The sequence below is a fragment of the Parambassis ranga genome, chromosome 9 (genome assembly GCF_900634625.1).
Source record: "Parambassis ranga chromosome 9, fParRan2.1, whole genome shotgun sequence".
Taxonomy (NCBI): Eukaryota; Metazoa; Chordata; class Actinopteri; family Ambassidae; genus Parambassis; species Parambassis ranga.
The window spans coordinates 18,361,757-18,387,764 of record NC_041030.1 but is presented as its reverse complement, the minus strand read 5'-3'; the positions used below and the strand labels follow the sequence as shown (position 1 = coordinate 18,387,764).

General features: G+C 42.0%; 1 protein-coding gene across 3 annotated transcripts in view; it reads right to left on the bottom strand.

Annotated features, from left to right (window-relative positions):
- Nucleotides 1-836: 836 nt before the first annotated feature.
- The window catches only part of LOC114441038 (ADP-ribosylation factor-like protein 15), a 79,862-nt gene continuing 54,690 nt past the window's right edge, over nucleotides 837-26,008 (bottom strand). For 2 of the 3 annotated variants that reach the window (XM_028413780.1, XM_028413779.1), the window contains exon 5: nucleotides 837-1,085. In XM_028413780.1, coding sequence (XP_028269581.1) covers nucleotides 933-1,085 — 153 coding nt within the window. In that variant the 3' untranslated portion in view covers nucleotides 837-932. Of the gene's footprint in view, nucleotides 1,086-12,880; nucleotides 12,958-26,008 lie in introns of those variants that run through there. The other variant, XM_028413781.1, reaches the window with a different exon arrangement.

Sequence of the window (26,008 nt, the reverse complement as noted above, 5' to 3'; positions counted from 1 at the left end):
GTCAATCATTTCTTTCTTTCTTTTTCTTTTTTGTTTTTTTTTGGTCTTTGATTTGTGATGTTTGTATGTATGACATATAAAAAAATCTAAACGCAGCTCTAACAGGTTAACATACACAGCTATAAAATAGATCCTAAGTTGCACATTTATAAAAGCATTCAGACTTGTTCCCACATTCTCCACATGGACTGATGTCTCCATAAAGTCACCTAGTACTTAGTCACAGGATTAGCAGTACATGTGTATGGCTGCACAGGAGGGTACACAGCAATATGCTCGTCTGCATGTACATAACACTCCATGAGATACTCGGACTACAATATTCAGATTAGATATTCAGACACGGTGCGACACACCCATATGTAACTACCGTACATAACACGAGGCTTTGGACTACACACTCCTATCACACAACGCCATTCGTTGTTACCAAGTCAGAAGGAGAAGCGCACGTGACAGCTGTATAGTACTTCTCAGTGGAAAGAACATCAACCATGCCCACCCAAACATCCTGCAAAGTAATTAGTGGAGATGTTAAACATATCTTACAGACAACCTGGCCTCCACTATGTGTGTGTGTGTGTGTGTGTGTTAGTGTTCAGTAAAGGAATGCCATACGTCCATTGAGTCAATCACAATGGCACAAACAGCAGTAAACAAGATTTCCATTGTTGGCAAAGTTCAATGACTTCGTTTTTTAATGGTGACGCTCCTCCTGTCAGGTCGTTTGAATTTGAAAACAACAGACCGCAGTGAATGAAGATAACATACGATACACATCTCAGTAAGAGAGGTCAACACCTGCTGTGTGTGCATGTATTGTGTCTGTGCATGGGTGTGTTTTTGTGTGTGTGTGTGTGTGTGTGCATGGGCACCAGTAAGACGTGGTGGCTCTTAACCGCTAATGTCTCTTAGCGTTAGCAGCGATAGCATCATATCCTCGCAGGCTCTGTGTCTTTGTCCTCCAACAGGCTAATGAACTGACCGAAGCTCTCCTTCACAGCCTCCATGTTGTCAGTTGTGCTGCCATCCAGGATCCAGCGCTTTCCTCGGGCCAGCGGTTCCAGCTCAAAGTACTTCTTGATCTACAGCCGTGGATAAAGAAAACACAAGGTGGTCAGTTAAACAGAATGATCACATTGAGTTTTTAAGCAGTAATAACAGATTTAATTTTGTTTTCCTGGAGTGCATCTGCGGCTTAACAACACTAGTTTCAAACCATGTGTTATTCACGGCAAATAGTCCGCACACTTTCATCTTAGTTAAGTAAGGAAAAGCAGCCAAATGTGTGTTAAAAATCCTGTAAAGACTTTTAGATGTTTTTCACTTGGGTTCAGGCAATTACCGGTGAGATCCAGATCTAATTTTGCTGTCCAACTTTGGCAAAAGCGTAAACTAATAAATCAAACATACATAGATAGAATAAAACGAAAAGAAACAAAACAGCTCTTTTATCTGAGAAATATGCAGCTTGTTGGCTTGGCACTGGACTTCGTAACAATTGATTATAAAGTTCATATGTTGGCTTTTGGCAGCTCTTGACAGTGGTGGTGATGGGGGGTGGTGGTGTTGGTGGTGGTGGGGTGGGTGTGTGTGTCAAGGTTTTTTTGGAAGGGGAGAACCAGAACCAGCTGTTACGTAAAAACAAATCTCCGCAGAGGGAAACAATGTCTTAGACCTCCACTGAAGGTACTGCAGGTTGTTATAGGGTTTCTGACATTTTCAAGCTGAGAGTAATGAAAGCAATTTTTTTCGCCCGATGTGAACAGAGTTCAGCCATCTCCTCCTGTTTGTCTGATAGCCAGTGAGGAATGTACGGAGACAAATATGGACTGTCGGCAGTCGCAGAAGCAATTAAACCACAATTTCCTACCTTATTATCTTATTTAGCCAGTTTCATGCTTGTCGTGTTTATAATGAAGGAATGTGTCAATCACACTCAGGAAATTTGATAGCTTTAGAAATAATCTTTTTTGTATTGCTGCAAATACAAAACAAAGATTGATGACTGCAGATAACCACAGTCTCCTAAATAGATTTGTGCGCCCAGCAAACACCTCCAAATCCACAAGGATGCCCGTCACACAGTCAAATGACTTTTCAACTTCAAGTGAAATTGCTTTTGTCTAGACCGTGCTGCGCTGTCTAGCTGTGCCATGGTGTGTGGCATGAAGAGGGTGGAGAGGAGGAGGAGGAGGAGGAGGAGGAGGAGGGGGAGTGTATTCTTTGTGTCTGCTCAAACCCAGCCAGCCATGCCAGTGAGTGGGAGAGTGAGGAGCGCTGTCTCTGCCCCCCTGAGCCGAGTCTCTGTCCGGGTGTAATGTGAGTTTAATGACAGATTAAGTCACCTCAGCCGCGTTTGGCTCAGAGGCCTGGCTAGAAAGCCGAGTGGACCCAAACAGTGTTAACAAATCTGTCTGGGTAACTTGAGCTGCCCTAGTCCAGGCTCTAGCCCCAGACCTAGACTGCAGACGATGCGGCTGGCTGCCTGTCTGGCTGGCTGGCTTTACTTGTCTGCCTGTAGCCAAGGCCCTCTTCTGGAAGACTTTGGCCCCTGCACTGGCAGACAGTCAAAAGGCCAGAAGTGACCTCTATACAAGTGCAGACAGGCTCAAGCTTCCCTCACTTCCCCTCCTTGCCTCACAGGCCAACAGAACACACCCAGGAGCATCTAGCATTGTGGCAAATGCCTTCCTTAACACTATGTACCAGACAGCTGATACCAGATATTAGTGCAGCTGTACAGTTGTGGGCTCACACTGAAGAATCCCCCCATTTATCTAATATCCAGCCGATACCAACGCCTTCATGAAGGCCACGTTTCATTGGCGCATCCAATCCAGAGATTTTAATCGCACAACAGACGGACAGGACAGACCGCCAAAATCACCGTCTCAGTGTTACATGACCAAAGGAACCCCATGACCTAACAGCCGGTTGCATCCACACTGACAGTCAACAGTGTGGCCCAAACCAGTTTCTCTGAGATTAAGTCCTCCTAAGCACACTTATGCTTGCTTAAGGAATTGCGTGAGGCAGTGGGATGGGTAAGCCACACAAGACGTGGGTTGCCAGATGGCTCCTAGGATGACCACTGGGTCATCCAGTCTAGCTTCTTCTAGGTCATACAGACCGGGGGCCCTCGCCTTGTGCATGGGAGAAAGCAGCTTATACATGCTGCATAAGGGTGTCAAAAAATCTTTAATCACTTGTGTCTGTGTCAGCTGCATTCCTGCTGCTGGAATCCGGTCATGTTAGCAGTCAGATGTCTGTACAGATACAGGAAGAGATAAAGAAGTCAGGAAAAGAGGACTCTTGGACAAGTCTGTGATTCCTGAGACTGGCTAGTTGTACAAGAGCAGACAGCTCAACGATGATTACAGACACAAGTAATTTAAGTGAGATTTAGTCTAAGATCTGACACACAATATTTCGATAAAATCTCTTAATATGTAAAAAGATTTGACATGTTTTCATAGGTCAAGGGAAGTTTGGGCAGGCGACCAATATATTGTTGATGGTGGTGGGTGTTTAATTAGTGTTTAAATGTGCAGCTGCATTAACCAAGTCTTCAAGCTTCCACAATAAATGCATTTTTTCCAACTGTAATCTTACATTCCACATGTGGCTTATTAATAAGAAATGACTTTCTGGAACACTTCTTTCTGGAAGTCACTTCATTACAGATGCTTTGTCAGGTTTGACCCAGCGTCTGCAGGGAGCGTCTGCACAGCTATAAGGTTAAGCTTCAACCCTGGCAGCCTTCATGCTTCTTAAGGCAGTGGATGGGCATTCATGGCACGTGCATCCAGCTCGTCTTCCTGACCTATGCCAGATTACTGCATGTGATGGTTACTGTTGGAATCCGGCCAAGTCAAGAGGATATCCTGGCAGAATAAAAAGAGCTTTGACAGTCTGTCTACTGCCAGCAGAGCTCTGCTCTGGCCTCCTGACCAACTAAACAGCAAACCATAGAGGCAGACAGAGGCAGAGAAAAAAAAAAGAGGACTGACTAGACGAGAGATGCCTGAGGCCACTTTGTAGCCATGGAGTTACATGATGCTGCCTGTTGGGAACATGTGAGAAAACCCTGTGACTGATTTCAGATCCGACATAAAATCACATCCTCTATGATTTTAGAAAAAAAATCAAAATATAAAGTGGTGATGTGCTTAACTGTACTCGGCTTCACTGCTGTCTTGATATGAGTATAACAGTAATATTTACCCTAGTTTTTTAAATGATTAATACTTAAATGTTGTCTCTGTTTTGGTTTTATTGTATAAATGCTAATATGCTTCATCCTGATGTTATATGTAAATGTTTCTACCTGCTTCTCTCTTTCGATCTGGTCTCAAACACAAAGGTCCCCTCGTACGAGTCTGGATCTTCTTAAGGTTTCTCCTGTACAAATGGAGATTTTCCTCGCTTTGCTCTCAAGGTCTTAGGCTCTGGATTCCATGAAAATTTTCGAAAAATTCTGGCCCTTTATTTTTTATTTATAAATAAAGCTGATCCAGATACAGATATTAAAAAAAGTCGAAAAAATATCAAAATATGTGGTGTTGGGCAGTGGAGATAGACTCTTTAATAATAAAAAAGGTGTAATCTTACTCATTGGATCACTGGATTTGTTTTTGCAGCAGGTGGTAACAAATGTTAAGGTGCATTAGTGCAACCAGCTATGTCAAACATACAAGTGCCACGGGCAGACACTCTGCCAGTCCCAGCATGACAGGTGTTCAATCCCTGCTTCTCTGTTAAGCTGGGCAGAGAAATTCATTTTCATCAGCAGTTTCTTAAAATTCTGTCTGTAAAATGAAAAAATATGCATGTGTGCAAATGTCACAGCTGAAAAATACCAGTAACTGATATGCAGCCCACCATTGTTTCCATGCTGGTGATTTATTAACCTTAAGTCATATCTCACGGCACATTCTCATTATTTTTTTTAGTTGCCCGTACGTTTCCTATGGCCATTTTTGCAGTTGTGTTTGTGCCGAGTAATTCATGTTAAGTGCCTTCTCAAGAGTGCAATGGCAGAGGTCCAAGAAAGCGGAGCAACATTAGCATGGCATGTACAGGATCCTTCTGATAAAAAGACTTACTGTGGTTCACTGGTTTTGTGCTATGCACACGTATTTGGGAAAGCTAAAGTCAGTTCTAGAATTCTCGCAGAGGTTAATAGCAAAGCCAGATGGAACATATGCAGGTTTGTTGGATACACTCCTACTGGAGATAAGCATCGTGAAAGAAAGTTAAATGACCTGTGCTCTCTGCTCTCAATTTCTCATCTAGGGCAAGTTATTTTGGCAAGTCTGGCTCTGGCAGTTGCCTCAGGTTCCAGAAGTCTGAGAAAAATATCATAACTAAATTGAATAATATCAAATAATACTAATAATCTCTTCCCGTTTCAGTAATAAGATCATAAAAGGTAGAACAGGAAATGTTCACTTGAGAAGATTTTGCCTTTTGGCCATTTAAAAAAAAAAAAAAAAAAACAAGAAAAAACAGCCAAAAACCAAAAGAGAAGCTGATAAAAAGACTCACGCAGATACAGATAAGTTATCCTTCCAACACTGCTTTCCTGCAGGCTACTATCAAAACTCATTCTGTGAAGCAAGGAGAGCTTTACTCAATAAACTCATTTGAGAGCCAGTGATTTCAGCCTTGAGGTTTTCATTTGGATAAACTTCAACAGGGGCCCTTTTCAACAAAAATAACATCCTTTGTTCAAAGGCTACTTAGGAGCATGTGTGCATAAGGTGACCTGCGGAAAAAGGCAGCACAAAGTGGGCAAAACATATCTTTACATACTGCTCTAAAACATTTAATACAGCTTAGTAAAGTAAAGCTTATTGTAGTGTAGGTTTAAAATAACTGTGCCTCTTAAAATGGAAGATCTGGCCTCCCGTGCCCTTGTCCTAATATGTACCATGACCATGTGTCTATCAAGCTTCACTGTCATGTCAAAACCTCACCACACGAGTAAGCTATATAACTGGAGAAGGAAGCATTAGGGGGTCTCTGAACTAGGGAAAGTGGCATACTCAAATATCCAAGACAATCAATTACACCATCCCCTGACATGTTGGCCCCTGTGAAGATATCAGTCACTTGGAAAGTGGCCCACACTGGCGACTGCATTGAAATGGGAGAGTAATGTGAGATCCACTCACCATATAATAGATATGCCTTTGTTTGCTTTTCCGGCTTACCTAAAGAGCCTTAAAGACATGAGAAAGCCTGGAGGTCCCCAAGAGGGGAACACTTAGGAAGCCTGTGAAAAAACAAACATTGCACCACAAACTGCGGGAGGTGTCAAATGAAACAGCCCACTGGCCAGTAAGCAAAACCTAAAGCCTATTTAAGCACAGCTATAACACCTTCGGCAATGGACCCAAGGTTTTTGCATCTGAGGGGATTATTGTCCCCGTGCCTCACCCAAGGTAGATAATGACCTGATCACCTGTTCAGTGAAAGTATTAGCTGTGGGTAGTGAGAGGCACATACAGTAACAGTACCACCATTGTTTCCATGTTTCCTGATATTAGAACAGCATTTCAGATTTTTGTGGGATAACTAACAGGTGGCACAGCACATAAAGAGCTCAGCATGATCCCCATTTCCAACACCATCATGTGTCAGTAGACATCCACATACATACAGGAGTCACAGTATTATCCCAATAAACTCTATCTTTGTCTATGGAAATCTCACAGGGAGGTTGTGTCAGAAGTAAACAAATGCATAAAGTGCAATGTTTTAAGTTACATCATGGCTAAATGTTGCAGTTTTACAGCATTATAATGCCTATATACCACTGTACCAGTGACAAACACTGTACATGTTTACTATATTTCTAGACCATAGGGTGTAAAAAGATTCACAGAGTGACAGCTTACCAAACGTGACGCCAAAACATCTTCATTGCCCCCTAGTGGCTGGCTAAATATAGGTTATAAACCCCGCCTCTGCCATGGTAGTGGATGGAACATGCACCCAAGTCCACCTCAAATAAATTTTGACTAATATTACTTGGTTATTGTTGGCTAAAAAAGGAGGAAGTAATCCTAAAGTCAGCAGCCAAGCTACTGGATCTGTTTAGGTGAAACAGCGACAACGGAGCTTCACCTCTACTGTGCAGACTTAAGATTCAAGATGGCTTAATCGTTTTCCAACACGGCACCGCCCATACGCAAGATACTTTTGCCCTACTAACTACCTTTTTCCAGTTTATCCTTGACTTCTAGATAATGTTTGTAGCAAATCTGAAGAAAGTCTTTTTAAGATATTGCACTCACAAGAGAGAACGATAGACAACTGAAAGACATGCTGCATCTGGCCGAGAAACAGGCATAAAAACAAATTCCACTGTCTATCTGGTGGCCACCCGTTTTTAAAAGAAGGGATAAATGGAAACAATCTGCTTAAGCATACTAAAGACTGATTATCAATAAGGAGTGGTGCAAATTGTGGTAAATTGATGGTGCGCTCAGGAATGTGAAGACCTACGCAGAAGAACAAAACATGGAGGCAAATGCAAATGTACATACAAGTTTATAAACACTCCAAGAGTGACAAAAAACATAATAGAACTATAAACGTAAAGCCAGAGCATGACCCTTCATTTGCTGTGGAAACGATCCATCCAGCACGTTAAGCACCGAGGCCACCCTGGAACCAATCCAGAGTTGTAGAACTGTAGGAACAGGGTTCCCGCAGGCAACAAATTAAGACTGAGGTCCTCATGTCACAGCGTAAAACCTGAGCAGCCTTTAGATTTACTGTCCTGTTCCATTCAGGTGAGACCGCGGACCCTCCCTTGGGCTCAGCTCAGTGCAGGTTCAAAGTGATTCACTTGCAGTACACATTTCTTCAAAGCCAACTGACCACCGCCAGATCTGAGCTGCCCTCAGAGGCGCTGTAAATCTAGCGTCCACAGGGGACATTCTTACAGACTCTTTCAGTGTACTCCTTGGAACAACGCCATTGCATTTGAGACCTTACATGGTGATAATGTCATTTCCATATAGGCAGGCATTCTGAAAATGTCTAAAAGATGTGCATGAGATGATTCCCACTTGGACAATGAGCAGGTTGATCTCTTTTTTTTTTTCCTTTGTTTTTACAAGCACAGAGGCATTTTTTTTATTTTTCCTGCAGCAGGTCAGATGACATCCAAAAACCGGACCATAAAGGGCAAATGATGTGTGAGTCTGGTAGTAGCAACAACGGATGCAGTGTGTTTTTACAGAATACACTCAATGGGGACTAGAGACAGGTGATAATTCAACAATGTTTGTCCACCTTCATCAAACTCTACAAGAATCTCACTGTGAGCATGTGATCTTCGGGGTTTCTATAAATGTATGTTTGTCAAAGGAGCAATTAAATGTTGCTTTACACATGTAGAGTTGAAGATTGTAGATGTTTTGACCTATACATCAATGTTTGTTTAGGTTCCAGAACGCTTTTTGGATTCAGACATTCAGAAACTCAGCTGGCAGATGTGGTGCTGGTCCTAACTAGTCTTTTATTATTGTACATTCACCAGGAGCAATGGATGCCTTCATAACCCTCTCCAAAGTCAGCCACTATTTTGGTTTTCAAGTACGTGTGCAGTTGGTGCCTTTGTAGTTAGTGGACAGGTGGATGAGAACATGCAGACACAGAAAATAGTGGGTGGACCTTTTGAGAAAGATATATATATATATTACATATTTGTTCTTTTTTATGAGCGTGCATTTTAACTTTGGCACGTTGGCACAGACTTGTGCCACTAAAGTAATCCTGCAAGCCCACAAAACAAGACTAAATCAGCAGGCTGCTATTTTAGGCTTCTGGTTGGCCAACATGGCTTTGAGGTTTGATGAATTATCACCTCTACTTTTGCACTGCTTAAGTGGATGGTGAAAAAAAGTCCCAGTAATATCAGTGTGATTATTCTCTTTGATATAGAGTATAGTGTTATTCACACTCATCTTGTCCGGGGAAGCAGTCAACATGAGCAACTCTATCCACAAAATTAGGTCCATCTGATGCCACCTTAAAATGTGTTATTCTTTGGGTGACGTCCCTGACATGTTAAGCACGGAACGCAGGAACTACTGGTGATGTTACAGTCCTGAAGCATGAATGGTATTTTCTATAGAGTGCAGGTTGGGGGCAAAGGGGAAGGAAAACATCCGCCCTCTTGTGCAGGCTGGAAAATAATTGGCAGGTTCAGTAGCTGGAACATGGCCCTTCACCAAGGGTTGACCCGCAGGACACTAAGAAAAGCCTGTGAGGGCAGAATGTCTTGGATGTGTGTGCAGGGGGGGGAAGATGGGGTGTCCATGTTTGCCTTGCCTTATTACAGATTTACAGTAACTCAATTTATTAAAGGCCAAGAGCTCCCTGACAAGGAACATCTGGTCTATGGGACTTAAGCGGGTGAGCTGGCGTCCTGCCCATGCTCCCTGCTGCAGGGGCCAGTGTGCCAGCGCCTTCCCTTATGCCCGCCCTTTCTCTCTTCTACTTCTTGTGAAGCGGCCTGCCTTGCTGTTGCGGCCCACACAGCGGGCCCACAAAGCCTAAGGAGGTCTGTCACAAGCCACCCCTCCTCCTCCTCCTCCTACTCCTCCTCCTCCTCCTCTTCCAGGACCCCCCTAGTGGGACCCTCCACCCCTTTCAGTCAGAGGCCCCTCTTTCACACTCTAGTCCTGACAGTTGACCAGCTTGAAACCTGCAGCAGGCCCCAGCTTCAGCACGCAGCACGCGGCATTACAATCAAAGTGCTCCCCTTCTGCAAAAGATTTAAACCATGCGTCAAGTTGGAGGCCGTACACACAGAGCCCCCTCTCTCCCTCTCCCTCACTCACACTCATATGCTACAGGACCATCGTATTTGAAATTCAAGGTTCCTGGACTTTTCTTTTTACTTTTTCTGCCCTGCATACCTTTTCATATTCGTAATCATGACCACATATTCACATGGTTTCTTTATGTATCCATGTCTACATGTTCTTGTGTGATCTGTAAATTAATCACAGGTTTTTTTTTTAACAACCAAATGGCTGACAAATGGGACAAAAACTAAAAAAAACAATAATGAAACAAAAAAAAAAAACAAAGCTTGTTTGTTCAAAACACACAATCTGTGTCATGTTTTCCAGCAGTTCCAAGTACCTTTCACTAATGACATCACTCTGGTGTATCTCTGCATGTGTACAGTTACGGTTACTTTCTGGGCTCGGATTCAACAGTGAGATTTCATGTTGGAAATTTGTTTATTTTTATGCACAATTAATCCCTAGTGCCTCTGCCTGGCTTTAATCACTACCAAGAAATTAGGAGAGTGCCCTCAGTGCTGTGGCCTGGCAGCCGCACATGAACATTTTCATCCCAAAACTGTCAAGGATGAAAGCTGCCCCATGTGCTCCTTCCATTTAAGTTAAATACGCATAAAACCAATAATGGCCATCAATACTTAAGCATTTTAGAAGTGAAGAACAAATGTTTTCAAGCTTCCAGGAAAGAAAATCTGCCATTTGGAGTTGTGAAAAGGGTACATTTCAATGGATGAAAAACTCCATGGAAGAGAACCCCCCAGAGATTCCCAGCGTTTGATCCATGTGAGTCAGCAATGGAACCTGGGGGTCAAATCACATGCTGAATAGGCTTTTCGGAAGTCTTGTCCTGGCTAGTGGCGGCCGTTCGTCCGACCCTGCTTGACCAGCAGACAAAGAAAGGGCCACTGACCACAATTGGGATGAGAGGGGGGCGGTGGGGGTGGTTCTTTTCTCCTCCAGTGGAAAGTCCGGTCCTGAATAGGGTCTGGCTGGCTGAATTGCGTTCCACACCGATTCTGTGAGTGAGGACCCACTGGGGTCAGGGTTCAGCAGCATTTGACGCGGGCTATGGGAAAAGGCGAACACAGTGCCCGCACAACCTGCCGACTGCCCTCTCAACCCAGAGTGCCCCTTAACCTCCCTCAGGGACAGACCACCAAGCCCAGGAATGACAGGATGAGAAAGGCTGTATGGGTGGGAAAAGGAAAGAAAGCAGAGATGAAGGTGGGCGGGAGGGCTGCACAGGGACGGACAGACAAAGATGTAAGAGAGATAAACCATCAAAGAAACAAGGAGTTTCTAAGTAACTTCACATATTGTGCTTCCAAGGTCTAGCACACATTCTCCAGAGGGTAATCAATATGTGCTGCTTGACTGGTTTTCCACCCTTCGCCTCCCAAGGTGGGATGGATGAAGCACCGAGTACACGTCTGTGAGATCTCCTCTGACATTGAGGGTCTGCAGTCCTTTTCTGTAATCACTTGCACACACACTACATATGCACACAGAGGTTAATAGGCACTAAGGAAATGTACGTTACAGTACCCTAAAAGTTGCTCACCATTTATCAAAGACACTGATAAATTTAGTAGCTAAAACATCTGGACTCCTTTCTTCTGAGCAGGCCTGTTTGTTATGGGGCCACCTAGCAACATTGTGGGGGAAAGTTAAGAGTATATTCTGACTCTTCTTCATTTGTGAGCCCTTTCCGCTCCTGCTGGAGTGACAACAATCATGCTGCTTTGAGTGAACATCAAGCAAAAGTCAGGAACAAGACCATTTATTTACAGGAATGATGCTCTGATCAGCCCTTTTAGCATTTTTTCCTCAGAATTTATAACCCACAGACAAAGTTCCATCTGTGGAAAATGCAAGGTGCTACTCAATTTCATTGAAAGAAAGAACACTGACATCCTGTTTGTTCAGAACAATCATGGTTTATGGCTTTTATACAAGCAAGGGATACTGTTGATACATGTGGCTTCACATGGAATTAAATAGCTGAGCTCAAACAGAAGTGAATTACTGTGAAGACAGAAACCATAACTTATTGTTGAACTCCGTAACAAACCATGAAATTGATGCACAAGATTAAAAAGGCAGAGTCCGATTATTTAAAGTTTTAGCCTTAATGTCAATGCTGAGTTTTACCAGGAGGGATAGAGTCATCTAACTGCACATGGCGGGGCCACTGACTTGCTGGAGACACCTCTTAAAAACCTATCACGCACAGCTTTACATGGAATGTCACACTTCGGGGTGCCATGCAGTACACCTAATCAACTGACAGGGGAGAACAGAAAGCACACTCCCTGATGAAAGCATGTGCAAACATATCTTGCATTTAGAATATGCTATAGACCGCTGTCATGACTATTAGGTACAAATATTCAGGTATTTTATGTGCAACCAAAACCACAAATTAAGCATACAATCTGATTTGTGTCATCATTTTCCATCCGAGTGAATTGTTCGTGCACTGTAAACTAACATGACCCACAATTATGACAAGCATGCACAAGTAAATCAGTTTGTTGCTACTGGCGTCCAAACCAGGAAGTTAAAAATGACTCATAAAACAGAACATCAAAAGACTAACAGGCAGCAAAGTGGGAAGTTTACTCTAGTGTTTTATGTATCTGGAGGAGAGTGTGCTCTTTATTTAAAAAGTCAACACCCTGTAAAAACAAGAAGTGGCCCTGTGGATGCCTTTATCTTAACAGCAGAACGCAGACATGCATTTTATTTTAATGTGTTACACATCAGATATTATTATAGCAATTAACACTCATTCTGTCAGTGCATATTTCCCAGATTATTGCAGTGAAAGAAAAGCCATTTAATGCTGTCAACATGTCCAGTGCCAACATTAGCTTGGCTTTCAGCACATTGTTATATTGTGGTCAATATGTTTATATAATGTGGCCACAGAGCCATTTTGCACTTGGCTAGAAATGAGGGACAGAGCTCAGCAAGGGCACCTGCTCCTCATCCGTTTTTCCACTGTAGCCAGCAACTCACAAGTGTGGGGCTGGAGAGTGGAGTTGGGGGTGGGGAGGGTTGGTTGCTGACCGGCTTCAGTCTAGACGGCTCAATACGCAGTTGACTTTTTAAACCCGCTTGTCTGGAAAAAGAGCAGACGTGAGGTAAGAGGGGGGTGAGCTGCAGCAGAGAGGTGGCAGTGGAGCATTTTGGCTGCCATAGCCAGCAGGCTATAGACTCACTAGGAGCAAGCAGAGAGAGGGAGAGAGAGGGTGAGGGAGAGGGGGAGGATGAGCGAAAGAGAGACAGAGAGAGAGAGAGAGAGAGAGAGAGAGAGAGAGAGAGAGCAAGACATGCTATCAGAGAGAGCTATCAGAGTCACTGGCTGTGGCTCCATTGTCAAGGTCAGTGAGCCACGGAGTAAAAAGTCACGCCACCTGACCCAGCCCCCGCCTGTCTGCTTTCCTGCTGCTCATCCCCGGTCCTCCCGCACAGCACCTCCATCAGAATCGCCTGCTCACTCAGCATACAGCGAGAAATCTGATCGAAATTATTCTATAGTGATGCCGTCATAGTACGAGAGACATGGCTTTTTTTGATGTAATGTTTGGGAGATTACAGCGCAGTCAAAAATAGCAAAAACAAAACATCCTCCCAGCTGCATTTGATAATGTCTAACATCCCTTTCTCTTATGAAATAGATTGATAACCCAAATTACTGAAAACACTACGGTGGTCTCTCTGCTGTGTGTAACTCTACACCAGAATTTTTATGCAACAGCTGGAACTTTAATGTTTACAGCACATTCATCTTCATTTGGCATCCCTACATAAAAAAAAGGTTATATTGGGAAATTAGGAGAATTCAAAAGAAAAAGCCTGATTGAAATGCTGACTGCACTTGAGCTGCAGTTTTCATTAGTCCCAATCTTTGGCAGTGTAGCTGATAAAAATTATTTGACATTGCGCAATGATCTCATCTTTACAAGACTGGCAAGGAGCCCTTTTAGGAATTTCTCTTAATTATTATTCTGCAGAGAGAAGGCGAAAGATGAAATTGGCTCACTTTTACTTTTGCAACATTACTCAACTCTCTTAAGGCAAAAAAAAAAAAAAAAAAACGCAAACCACTGAAGAACACGGACATCTGCTGAATCATTTCGACGAGGCTGCAGCAATCCGTTTGTCTGTGATAAAATGTGGATGAGAAGACTAAGGCAGGTCGTAGCTCACAGGCTGCCCTTGCGGTGATTAAGCACTGACCGAGCCTTATTCCGGTGATGAGGTATGTGAAAAAAAAACAAAAAAACAACAAAGGGCAAGCCAACGCACCAGTGACATGCTGTGCAGCGTTGGGCATAGCATCACTTTTGTCGTGAGCGTCACTGTTTCCACGACGAGCTGAGTTGAGCAAACATGCCCCCCTCCAGGTCTTTTAATATCACCAGCCCTTTCTGAGAGAGGACAGAAAACGCCCATCAGGACCCATCACGACTTGTGCGCTAAAGAATGGACATCTGATACACAATAGCACCACACACTTGTGACTAGATTTTCCTTTTCTAAGAGCCGTGTTGGTGTCATGTCAGAGGCAGCTGTCAGCGATGTGTGAAAACAACACTCATGGTGACAGACGGACATTAATCTCTTTTATGAGATGTACATTTGCTCACCGTTTGACACCAAGGCTTCAGCTTTCATTGATCTGTCTCTTGACCAATACTTCATTAAAGCAAATTGTAACTAAACACGTGCATCCTGCAAAATGATCAGTACTAATCCAGGAGATTTTCAAGCTTGTAGTGGACTTTGGAGTTTTTAAAGGATGTTTTCAGTTGTGTGTCTTATCTCTCTGCTTATTTCCTCTGCTGTACTCAAGTGTCTCCTTCAAAAGAAATATCTCGATTTGTGTTTCCTTACCTGATTAAAGATAATAACAGAACCTTCCTGCCTTTTTCAGATACTCACAATTTGACGACATTATAAACTCAGTCCCCGAGCACAAATTAAAAGATCAAAGAATGCTGGTAATGAAAAAAAAAAGATTAACAGAAGGGACGACATAAGAAACACTTCCTAAAAACTAAATGTCACTTAACATTCTTATTTGTGACTGATGTACAACATCCTGATGATTATTCTAAATGAGCTGGCAATAATTAGACATTTCCACAGTGACGCAAGTGCAAGGTATTGTAAGGGTGATCTTAACAAGTTACTTAGAGGCATTTGGTAACAACGTTGCTCACACTCTGTTGTTTCCTTCTTAAGGTTCATTCATTGGCCCTTACCTGTGCCTCATCTTCTACACAACCAATCAGCACCCACTGGGGAATTTAGAGCCACCAGCGTCACTGGCCACAATGACACACACACACCATGTGCCAGACGTTTGACGAAAGTTTCAGACACTGGGCGCCACATGAGTCACTGAGCACAGCCACCACCCAATGTGTGCCAAGACCTGCAAGTTCACCATGTGCAAAAATGTGACAGAGGACAGTGGTTGACTAGCCACTTCCGTCTTGGACTATTCCCAACACAGTTTGATCAAAAGTTACCATAGCACTTTCTGCAATGTGAAATGACTGGACACAGAAAAAAAAAAGAATTACTGATACAGGTACATGGCAAACCCAAAATCTGCAGGATTTCTCTGGAAAGATGCCCTTGCTCCCTTTTTATATTAACAGAGAACATAATTTACTTTCTTTCAAAGATATTTGCAGTTGTAATTAAGTTAGAGGGAAACATAATCTACAGGAATTGCTGTGGAAGGATCAAAGCAGGATGAAGTGAAGTGTTTCAAATGAATTGATGGTTTAGAAGTTCCTTCACTTCTACTACATGATATGAATGCTGTCTGGTGTGTGAGCTTCATTGATGTCTTATCTTGAAAGCATCAATCTAGTTTTTTGCCAGATCATGTGCCAACGATTATTAGGAACCGAATCACATTTGGATCAAATTAAGGCACCATGTTTTAGAGATGCAAACAAAAGCAGGCAAGATTCAGCATGTGTGGAGCTCCATAAGTTCTGCAGGGTCCAACTTGCAGAGATGCAGACTGCGCAGCTACTTACGTGCTGCATGCTGAACTAACTTATGAACTAATTAATGGCCAAAAGCAAGTGATCAATTGGACGTAACATTCAAGGAGCCATCTGGATGTCTACCACCTGTCGAGGGTGAGTAAGAACATTATGTGGCTAGGAAAGGGATGCGTCATATTTCAAACAAAAAGTCAGTGGATTTTGTTAACTTCATTACTACAATAGAGAATGATAGGTGGCTTAAAGAACTTTTGTTTAAGCAAAACCATCATTTGTATTTAAATCCAATCATAAGAGTCAGAAGTATTAATTCATAAAAAGACAGACAGCACATTCCACCAGCCTGTTGTGTTCTAACATGTACGCTGGGCCTCGTCTGTGTTTTCTTTGCATGAGCGGTAAAGAGGGACATGTGACATGTGTGTGTGTGTGTAGCCTGTGTGAGCTCTCCCACAGCAGAGACAGACACACTGTTCATTAACCAGCATGTAGGCACCATTAATATTAGATGATCCAATCTGTGAATGAAAGCATGTTTTTAACACATCGGTGTGTGTCTTTGTGAACTATGCAGTGTAAATGTGGTTTTGTCTATGTGTGGTAATTGTAGAAAGCATGAAAGCAATCTTTGCACACAGCACAGGAAAACCTGAGCTATGTGGGACAATTATACAAATAATTCCAAATCAGGAACTACATAAAAATACTGTTACATTAGTTCACAACGCCAAACTTAAATCTCATACTAAAGGCTCAGAAAAGAAGGATGATTTGGGGGATTTACCCCGACAACCTGGAACTGTATGTATGTCAACTTGACCATGTATTCTTGAATCCCAAGTTACTGGAGACTGACATGAAAGCACAGTTAACTATATGCAAAAATGAAACGTGAACAGTAGTAATCCAAGTCTGGCTAAAATCATATGAAAAGCCACTTCTGAGACTTCAATCAGATATCAAAACTCAAAGTGTGTCACAGAGGCCCTGATCCTCTTAGCTACACACTGAAAAATATCGTGTCTCCTGAGAGAAGTCCTGTGTGTGACTGGAACCTCCGACTACAACTGGACTTTTCTTGGCCTTCACACCAGATGGTGTGCAGGCTGACAGAAAATAATAGCCCCAGAAAAAAACATAACACATTCTAAGACACAAAATAATGTTTTGTGCTGTCAACCGTTGTAGCTTTTTACACATTTTGATGAAAGTTAGTGCTGCAGCTGCTTTACAGTACAGAGCTGCTCATCCTCTCTCTATAGGGAAATTCCTCTGGAAGGAGAGCAGCCTTCTAAATGATGACAGTTAGAAATGTGTCTACTTAACTAATGAATGAGTCAAACAAATGTCTGACCTAAAAAGGATAATTACGTGAACACTTCATTTAGATTTCCGTTAGAAACACAACTGTCAGAGCTGTGGTGAGAAGCTCAAAATCATTAGAGAATCTTGTTTATACAAATCTTCTGTGAGTTACATAAAAGAAAACAGAGAAGGTGTCTGTGATCCGCTGAAGAAGGCCGTGCCATTAAAAAAAAAAACGAAATCTTTGTGCGTGCTGTTCAAACCTACCGTCAGCTCTTTAAACCCTACGGCATTTCTATCGGATGACTCTCATCAGATTAATCAGGGATTCATGAAGGTAATGAAATGCCTGCAAGAGCAGAGGTTATCAGTTGATGGTAACTGTATATATAGTTGTGCAACATTTACAGTATCTAATACCTAATCCAAAGCAGGGGAGCTCTTCTCCAGTGTTATCAGTAGATTAACTCTGACTGATTAAGTCAAGCCTCGAGTACATTTTGGATGAGACACATCAAATCACAGCGTATAAAGAGCAGCTTGCTGAGCAGGCATTATTGCGGTAGGTGGAGTTGTTCCAACACTTGTCACTGGCTTTATTTATCAATGCAAACAGATGTTATTTTTCTATATCTGGCTGCCTTTCTAAAGCCGTCATCCCTTTTTTTTATTAAGACCCGTTCAGACCAGTCAGACAGCACAGAACAGGGATATCACCTGCACCACCTTAACAGTTACTGTACAAACAATGCCGAAAACATATACGGCTCAAAAAGATACTTTAGGGGGAAGTGACTCCAGTCGAGGTGTGACTGTTATGGTGTGCATGTCAAGTAAACAATAACGGCACTCAACACCCATGCATTACTTCAAAAGGCTTCAATTACAAGAGATTATCAAAACGCTTCCCTTAAGCGTTCAATTGTATCCGGATGTATACAGATTTCAGCAATAATTGAGTCGGAATGCCACCCTCTCTATTGTCAATGACTGGCAGTTCATCTCCACAGGTGAAAAACAGATTCCACCTTTCCACAGGCTAGGATTACCAAGGAAAAAGGGAAACAATACCATGCTATAAATTTTGTATAGCAGAAAGCCCCTTCTACACAACAGGTGCAGAAGGAGTAAATAAAATAGAACAGAAGGAGGAAAAAAGCTTTTAAAGTCTTGCTCCGAATATTAAAAAAAATAAAAGATTTTCTGGCCCACTCCCAGAATAACAAAAAAAGGACATGTTTCCTGTTTGTACATTTGTACGCGCATCCTTAGAAAGCAGAGCCACCACAGCTGTCATGACACATTTCATACACCTCTCGACAGATAGATAGAAAAAAAACAGTGCTTAGAGAGGATGTCAGTGGGACAGGACATGCTGCGGAGGGCAGACATTTAGCAGACACCCCACAAAGCTAACCCATGCAGGGTCATTCTGGTCATATCACATCGTGAAACCTTTTAACATTAGCCCTCATTAGGTCTTGGGGGGGGCTTTGTTACATCCTCAGATATTTTGTTAATTCCCTTACCATTACCAGTTAAACCTGAGGGGTAGCAACTATAGACTGATACCATGTGTAAGCAGTGATGTACACGTTTTGTAATTTAGTGTTATATAAAAAGATAAAGGGAAAGAACCCATTTTTTATCCAAATATAAAAAAAGTTAAGAATTTTATGTGTCTGCTTCCAAAACAGCCTCCTCTCTGCCAACCAACACCAAAAACAAGCCACACTACCAGCCCACAGTTCCTTCATGCTATAATACAACATGGCACGCTGCTTTGAACTGGTGCTCACGTATCCATGCCGATTAAAGGCACTGAATAGATGGCCTCTCAAATCTGGTACATGCCGGTGGTACAGAGACAAATAAGTGCTATGCCCACAGTTTAACAGGCAATTACCACCACCCACTAAGGGACTGGGAGGAATAATGTTGTGTGGGAAAGGAGAAAGATTTTCTTTTCTTTTTGCACACAAATAACATATTGGGCATGACAAAACATGCACTACCAAAAACAAACTCATCATTAGGATTTTGACTCTGATGTTTACTGCAGTGGCACAGCAACACTTCAGTTCTCCTTAAAATGCCACTTTATACCATACAGACGCTGCAACACTGGTGCAGTTTGATGATGTGATTCCATGTGGGCAAAGTGAGCAAAGCTTAAACTTTGTGGGTCTTTGGTCCACAACATCAAATCAAGTCCTCCCACCATTCAACAGCAACATCCACAACATTTTCTTCATTTGATTTTATATATATATTAGTCAGTTAAAAGGATTATTTGGTTAAATCATGTGGTTAGGAAGAATACACACACAGAGAAGTCATGTCAGTGGAGTCATTAAAAACTGATGATCTTATGAAACTCCGAACAAAATATCACACAAAATAAATAAAAGTCCACTGGACCTAACAAAGTAATATTTGATGCCTACACCTAAAAAATCAGGGACTGAACAGACACAAAACAATGGCACAGTCCTCCACAGAAAAAAAGATTAGTCTAGACCAATGTAGCTGCAGGGGTTATTTTTCATCATCTGCAAACTCCTCTTTACTTTAGTCGCTTCTGACAATAGGAAAATAATGCTTAACTTGTTGCGTGGACTAGCTACAATGTTTTGGGTACATAAATCCAAAATGTGGGGTTTCTGGAGGAATAATTATCTTAAGTATTAATTTCCTTTTCAAGTTAACCATCAGATAAAAAGAGTAGATCACAGCGACTTGGTGTGTATGGTTAAACAACAGGATAAAACCCAATGTCGTGGCTGGGTGACTTTTCCGCAGCCCTTTTTGTTTGATTTTATGTTTGCATACAAGAGCAGCCGTTCAGGTGTAGGCCCCCAGGCTCGACTAATCCTACTTGAAGTGCCAGTCCCATTAGACCATGTAATCAGGAATGCGCTGCAAAAAGCAGGTGTGTTAATAATGCTTATTAAACAAACGCCCATTTACTGCTGTCTGCTTTGGATACCTGATGTTTGTGATGTCATGACAGACATGGGATGGGAGGGAGAGAGGAGGAGGTAAGGTTAGTGAGGAGTATTTTCACAGACTGGCGAGTCCAGACAGAGAGGCAGAGCGAAAATAGCTCAAGGGGCAAACAAGGTAACCTCTTTCAAAAGACGCTTCAGGGGGTGTCTGCCAAGTCCCACACAATACTGTCTGCAGTCAATGTCTGTGTTGCAGTTGTATTGCACTGCAGAACAAAATATCTTAAAACGTCTGGGTGCATCTTCTTAAAGCAGATCAAATCCACTGAAACAGTCCAAACCTGCTCATCTGAATGCCAAAAATGCACCACCACCCGATGTGTAACCTAATATCTTCCTGGTAAAAATATTCATTTTGCCCAGAGATTGTGACGTTAAGACGCTTACATGTGGAACTACCATACTTCCCTGCATCTCCCCCAGCTAATATAACACAACTCTTCAACGCTAAATGCAAACAGTCTCCCACAGATAGGCTCTATGACAACATATTGATAACACGTGTGCATGCAAAAGGGGTTAAGAAACATGAAAGTAACAGAACAGTGATATCAGTTCATGTGTCATGCAGTCATGTGCACAACTAAGCCATGACAAGCAGGTGAATTGTGGCTTCACATGCACTCAGATGCACAGATAAATACATCAAAGTAGCTCATAGATTCTTTGTTATTCATTACAGAACATTCACTTGTGACATTAGTGTTAATTCTGGCTACAGATACACAGGAGTGACATGTTTATCACCTATAATGATACACATGTTATACACCTACATAGGAATGCAGACCCTACACTCCCTGCTGGTGCCCTGGATTAAGCCAGAAACGTAAACATGTTGCCCTGAGGTCACAGAAATCTCTGGTGCTCATGACATCATAACCACAAAATAAGCCATGTACACCTAGGATGTGGCTATAATCAGATGTCCTACATGGTAACTGTTGTCAAGAATACGGCACAGAGAATAACACCCGCCCAATTTACTTGAAAGATGAGCATATCCCTTGAAGACATCTCCATGATTCACTGTTGGGGGTCGGGTGGGCGTGGCAGAAAGTGTACAACAAGTCTGGACATATCCATGCCAGCCGGGACCTCCCCATTAAGGGGCCACTTGGTTCTAAAAGTGGAGAGAGATGGGGCATAGGGATCAAATGGCCAGTTGTTTACAAGATGTGGGCCCACTAACATAGATAAGAGCTTCACAGACATGAAAGCAGGGGATGCTTGGCCTTGCTCTGACACTGAGATCAGAGGAAGAGAACCGTCAGGATGAGAAAAGAGACCAATGCTGTGCCTCGTGTTTTATTCTCTATGTGGATTCATTAAAAAAAATGTAATGTTATAGAAAATAGTTTGTGTAAAGCACAAACATATTCTAAAACATTTCAAACAATGACCCAAGTTGTTGATGTTGAGTGTGAATGATGTATGGATGTGTGGAAACGAGTGCTAAATTTAAGTGCTGCACAGTTACTGGCTGATACCTACTCTTTGTGTCCTAAGGCCAGAGTGCATCCTGTATGAGTTCCCCTGACATGCTCGGGCCTTATTCATGGGTAATGTAGCAGACAGAGAAGATCACTCCCATTTCTTCAGAAAGCCCCTGCTGGCCGTGCCTTTTTGCCCACTTTCTCTGTTGGCCTGTTTGTCAAGTTGACAGGGACATCACTAGCATGCTTAAATGTGGAACCTCAGACCTTGTGGTTCATGAAGAGCAATTCAACCTATTGTGCAACAAAAAAGTAACCAGGATAGAATCTATTGCTGTTTAGTTCCTGTTCTATAACTTCTGCCCATTGTTACTCTGAGCAATTTTGCAACAGTGAGCTTTGAAGTAATGGTTACTGGATCTCTGAGACTGAGTGATTGCTATCAGCAACTTGTGTTTTCTTAAGTCCTTCAAGAGCAATCTGAAGAGCTCCACATTGGTTCTGCACTATGAGAAGTGCTGGAACTCAGGGCTGTGTTTACCTACACTCACTCAACCATCTCTCACACGACGGTGATGGAGGAGTGTTGGGCAATGAGGCATTCACATCTAGTCCATGGCCTATTTGTCTCCAATGAGCAGTGGCTGCTTTAATGCACGAAATATATTTATTACTTGTTCAACGTGAAAATGAAAATTATCAAATAAATCAGTTTTGACAAAGATAGCTTGCAGGATATTTAGTGATACACGGGTTTATTATTTTAGGATTTTAGAGATTTAATAAGAAAAACAATGTTAACTGTTAACTCCTATGATTGCTGGAGTATGACATATGACCTGTCAACCTGCGCAATCACCCTTGAGTCAACATGAGACAGACGTCACAACTTCTCATTAACGGTGGTGGTCATGTTTCTGGTATGTATTACTATACAGAATTACTATATAGAATTTATATTTTAATATAATTGTTTACTCCTTACTTTTTTACTTTCTAAAGAAGCTATTAAATTGTTTTGCTGATTCTTCATTTAAATGTCTATTATTGCAAGCATGAAATGTTAAAAACTGAACCATTGTGTTAATCTACTCATTTTCTATGGCTGAAGGCCCCCATTGAAGCAGATTTAGCGCAATAACCCATTACAAGGCCACACAATTCTCAGGACCCTTTATCATCGACCTATACAATGGCACCGTCATACATTTTGGGGTAGTCACATTTAACGAACGCACAAGGAAAGAGAAGAGCTCCACAGGTTTGGCATCTACTGGAGCTGGCAGAAACATAGCTAAAGATGGCTGAGTGCATTCCCAGCCCTGGCAGAACAAATGGAGCTGTTGTTTGGGTTCAGAGGAGCTGGCCCTTGGAAAGGACACCGCAGGAGGGAAGTGGAAGGGTGGGCAGGCCAGACAGGGACAGACGAGGACAGTGGAGCAGGGCGGCAGGGTTGTAGGGTTGCACGGCTCACACCACCCACATCAGCTCCAACAGACACAATCGAACAGTTCCCAGAGGGGAAAACTTTGTGCAGGAAAAAAGGTCAAACAAGTTGGAAGTCATAATTTAAAGTATGTGCTTTGCATAAAACATTGGAATGTATTACAGAAATCAAGTATGTGCAACAATAATGAGAGAGCATGTCATGACCTGCTGTTTTCTTGGGGCATATAAGCTGCATAGCTTCTGCTGTATCATCAAAAGCTTTTTTTGTTGTTGTTGATATTTTCTGTATCAAAAAGCTTGTGAAGCTCTGTTTGGTCAATCAAGCAAGTTAAAGATGTGGTACACTTAAGACATTATTCAACCTGAAATTATCTGTAACACTGCCATAGTATTTTCTGTCTTCTTTTGCTCTCAGCACTTTGGGAGGGTAATCCAGATCACAGGAAGCTGAGGAGGACTGTCTCATGTGGCACAGACAGCCCAGGGGATTCATCTGTCATCTGGTGCGATTAAGACGCAAACTGGAACGGTAATACTGCCCAATGCGGCACGCACTACAAACACTGATGGCACGGCCCTGAGGTGTGTGGCAGCGACAAGCTCGGCTCATTGTGTGATCAGTGGTGGTTTAACTCTGCAATTCAGGTTTCTTTTTTATTTTTATAGCAATATAAATGTGCTTGTTTTATAGAACATTGTTCTTCTGGGAGCCATAATTCTTATTTTGAAATACAATTTTTGCAGGCTTTTTTTGTTTGTTTATAGTTTTATTTATGTAAATTAATTATTCTTATAGTATATAATTTAAATTAAATATCATTTATTTCTAATATATTTTTATATGGTTTATAGTGTCACATTTTTCACCGTCTACCTTTGTTATCTTATGAATTCCTGTGTAGATTAATCATTTGATTCTATTGTGCTTATGATGATTCTGCTGCTACAGTAGTCATAGCACATCATATCATTAAAAAGCCTTCAGTAGAACACTTTTAAATAGATTTGAAAAATAAAGTAATACTGTCTGATGTCTACTGTTGTCTAGTCTATTCCTCTAGTTCACAATGACAAACCCATGCTGCATCAATACAACCCAACACATAAACAGCGTGTAAACACATGTGGTGCGGATCAATGGTTAAACAAAATACTATAAACCAGAGCGATACAATAACATTTTAGTCCAATGGATGTGTGGGGTCCATGTGCACAGGCCAAATAAAAACATTTTTTCCCTAAATATAGTTACATTTTTAATTATTTCCCATCACTATCATAGAAAACAACATACCCAGCCAGCTCCTCAACTGGAAATGATGTGTGGACTGGGTAATGGCATACAGATTCAGCAAGCAGTAGGTTCAGTACCCTCTTTAGTATGATATGTCATCTCGCTCAAAGAATGTTTGAGCAGCGTCTAGTGCCCAAGACACCTGGCTTCCAAATCCTCTCGGTCCATTTTAAATGCGCCTCAGTGTGTGTATGCTGTGTTCCAGCTTTGACATAAAAATAAAATAAAGAAACCCTGAAATCTATTAGAACGACCAAAGATATTTAGTGAGGAGATGCAAACATCAGTTTTCTGCAGCACATTATGTAAGTGTGTTGACAGTTAAATAATGTCACCAGATCAGCTTTAAGCCCATATGTAGATAAGCTTGTGTTTCTATCATTAGCTGTTCTCTGGCCAACACTGTCATCAAAGGCTACTTAGCAGACGCGTTCAGATGCAGGCTTCCAATTTCAGGTTACATCATGTAACACAGCAGAACTTGCCTTACCTGCTGAGAGGCCTTAGTCTGTACTGAGGGATGTTAGCTGTGTAACAAGGTGTCAGTGTAATGGTCTGCTTTTCTAATTACAACATGCGTCATGCGGCTGTGAGACTAAAGCAGTATTCTTGGGTGTCCATAGAGAAGTTATTGAGATTAAATCAGAGTTAACTTATACAAAAAACAGATGACAATAGCAATAAACAACTGCGCTGCTTTGACCATGTTCTTAATACAGACCAGATGTTCACACATCTTTATTAATCCCAGAAATGCACAGGTGTGTAAAGTCAGACACACACATGCACACAACCTTTAAAGTTTACTTTCTTCCACACCCAACACCACAGACCTCTTCTGTCTTTGACAGCTACAACAGGTAAAGCCATACTTGAAAGACGATGCTTTCTGATGCAGATGAGCACCTCCCACGCAGCTACCTCACTCCCCACCTCCCTCTTGGCAGAGCATACCAATTTCCACCTGGATGGTCTTCAACTATGTGCCAAGAGGATATCACGGCAGCTCCATATCCTCTGTGTGACAGTGTAATTCCCTCTGCCCTGCAGCCATGTCTGCAAAACTCAGACAGTTTACATGTTCATGTAGCTACATTGCACTGTGGAAGGGTGAATTGCCAAGTATTCAGTGCATTCATTTGATTTCTGGCACACACAGTTTAACCCCTCTAACATAAGCTGTCATAACTAGAAAGTCAAAAGGGGGAGGTGTGTTTAAACTTTCTATCAGCTCAGTGTACAACAACTAAAACCCAACAATCCTGACCGACGGTGGAAATTTCTTTTATCAAATACATTCTATAAATGTCACTTCAGTGCAGAGTAGCAGAATAATGACTGTATTGCACAATTGAATAGATATGGGCTATCAAGTTCCAGACATTATTCAACTCAGGTATGCAGAAAGAAAAAAATCTGGCATAATTAGGTAATATTGTATTTCACACCTGATTACAGTACAAAGGAAATGAGTTAAACACATTTCAATCACTTACATTCAGCGTTTAATTAAATCTTCTAAAAAGCAAGACAAAAACTTCACATCAGTTTTTTTACTGTTATGAAATATGACATGGTTGCATACATATACTGAGCTCAAAATTGCGAAACCCTCTGGCTCAGTGCCACTAAGTTACAGTAACATGAA